Source organism: Rana temporaria, chromosome 6 (assembly GCF_905171775.1).
Source record: "Rana temporaria chromosome 6, aRanTem1.1, whole genome shotgun sequence".
NCBI classification, from domain to species: domain Eukaryota; kingdom Metazoa; phylum Chordata; class Amphibia; order Anura; family Ranidae; genus Rana; species Rana temporaria.
In genome coordinates, this window is record NC_053494.1 from 1,702,920 (window position 1) to 1,704,121 (window position 1,202).

General features: G+C 41.9%; 1 protein-coding gene across 1 annotated transcript; it reads left to right on the forward strand.

The window, feature by feature from the left end:
• The first annotated feature begins 299 nt into the window (after positions 1-299).
• On the forward strand, positions 300-1,202 carry LOC120942754 (taste receptor type 2 member 40-like). The gene has a single exon (XM_040355680.1). It carries the CDS (start codon positions 300-302, stop codon positions 1,200-1,202), a length of 903 nt encoding a protein of 300 aa, XP_040211614.1.

The window sequence follows — 1,202 nt, forward strand, 5'->3', positions numbered from 1 at the left end:
AATTGTCTGTTAAAGCAACGCAGTCCCGAACTGTAAAAACCCCTTGGGTCTTTAGGCAGCATATTGGTCCGTAACTTAAGTGGTTAAGTTAAGTACATCGGTATGGAAAATATTCAAAAATTGCTTACGCAGTTTCTACTTTGCATGTTGCTGCCAAAATAAAATTCACCCCAATTATGCAAATTCAGTCATGAGACGGATCTCTGAAGACTATTTCCATAATTCCGAATATATAGTTCTGTCTTCTATCACTGGACGTTTCCCGTCATCTCTGTCCGGAGATCACACCAAACCTCAACATGATGTCTCCGTACTTCTTATCTATTGTAATCTCGTCAGCCTTGGGACTGGTCTTGGCAATCCCTTCTAACACTTGTATTGTGATGGGTAATCTGGACATCATCAGAAAGAAAGGGAAGTTGAGTCCCTCCGATGTGATCTTTCTGGGGAAGGGAATTGTGAATATTCTCCTCCAGTGTGTGATGAGTCTACAGGCAATGTTCTTTGTCTTGTGTCAGGCAGTTTTTGTTAGAGAATTAATTGGATTTATGAACATATTATTTTGCTTCCTAACATATTACAGCTTCTGGTTGACCTTCTGGCTCTCGGCTCATTACTGTACCAGCATCACCAATCTCAGCTATGGGTTCTTCATCTGGATAAAGAGAATTGTGTCCAATTTCCTGAGTCTTCTTCTATTCCTGACAGCACTTGGGATGTTCATTGTGACTGTCCCGAGCTTCTGGATTGCCAATGCAGAAAGTATCCCCTCTTCTGAGAACAGTACAGAAGCCTCTGTTAAAACAATCCATGATTTATTTTTGTATCTTGTGGCTGGAAACACCCTAGGCGTCATTCTTCCATTCTTCCTTAGTCTTCTATGTCTGGTCCTCACTTTCTCCTTTCTGCTCAGACACGTCTGGAGGGTGAAGAATAACGACTCGGGATCAACACGTCCAAATCTTCAGGCTCATGTCACGGCACTGAGGACAATCTTCTTCTTACTTCTCATGTATGTATTTTCCTGTATATCTCAAATAGTCGCTTTGTTTCCAAATTTCTTACTGCTAGTAGTCAGTTGTGATTTACAATTATTATCTCCATCAGTGGAGGCCGCCATCATCTTCCAGGCCAGCAACAAGCTGAGAAGGATCATTCTGAGAAGATTCTGGACCAGAAGCCGGAGGAACACAGAGACTTAA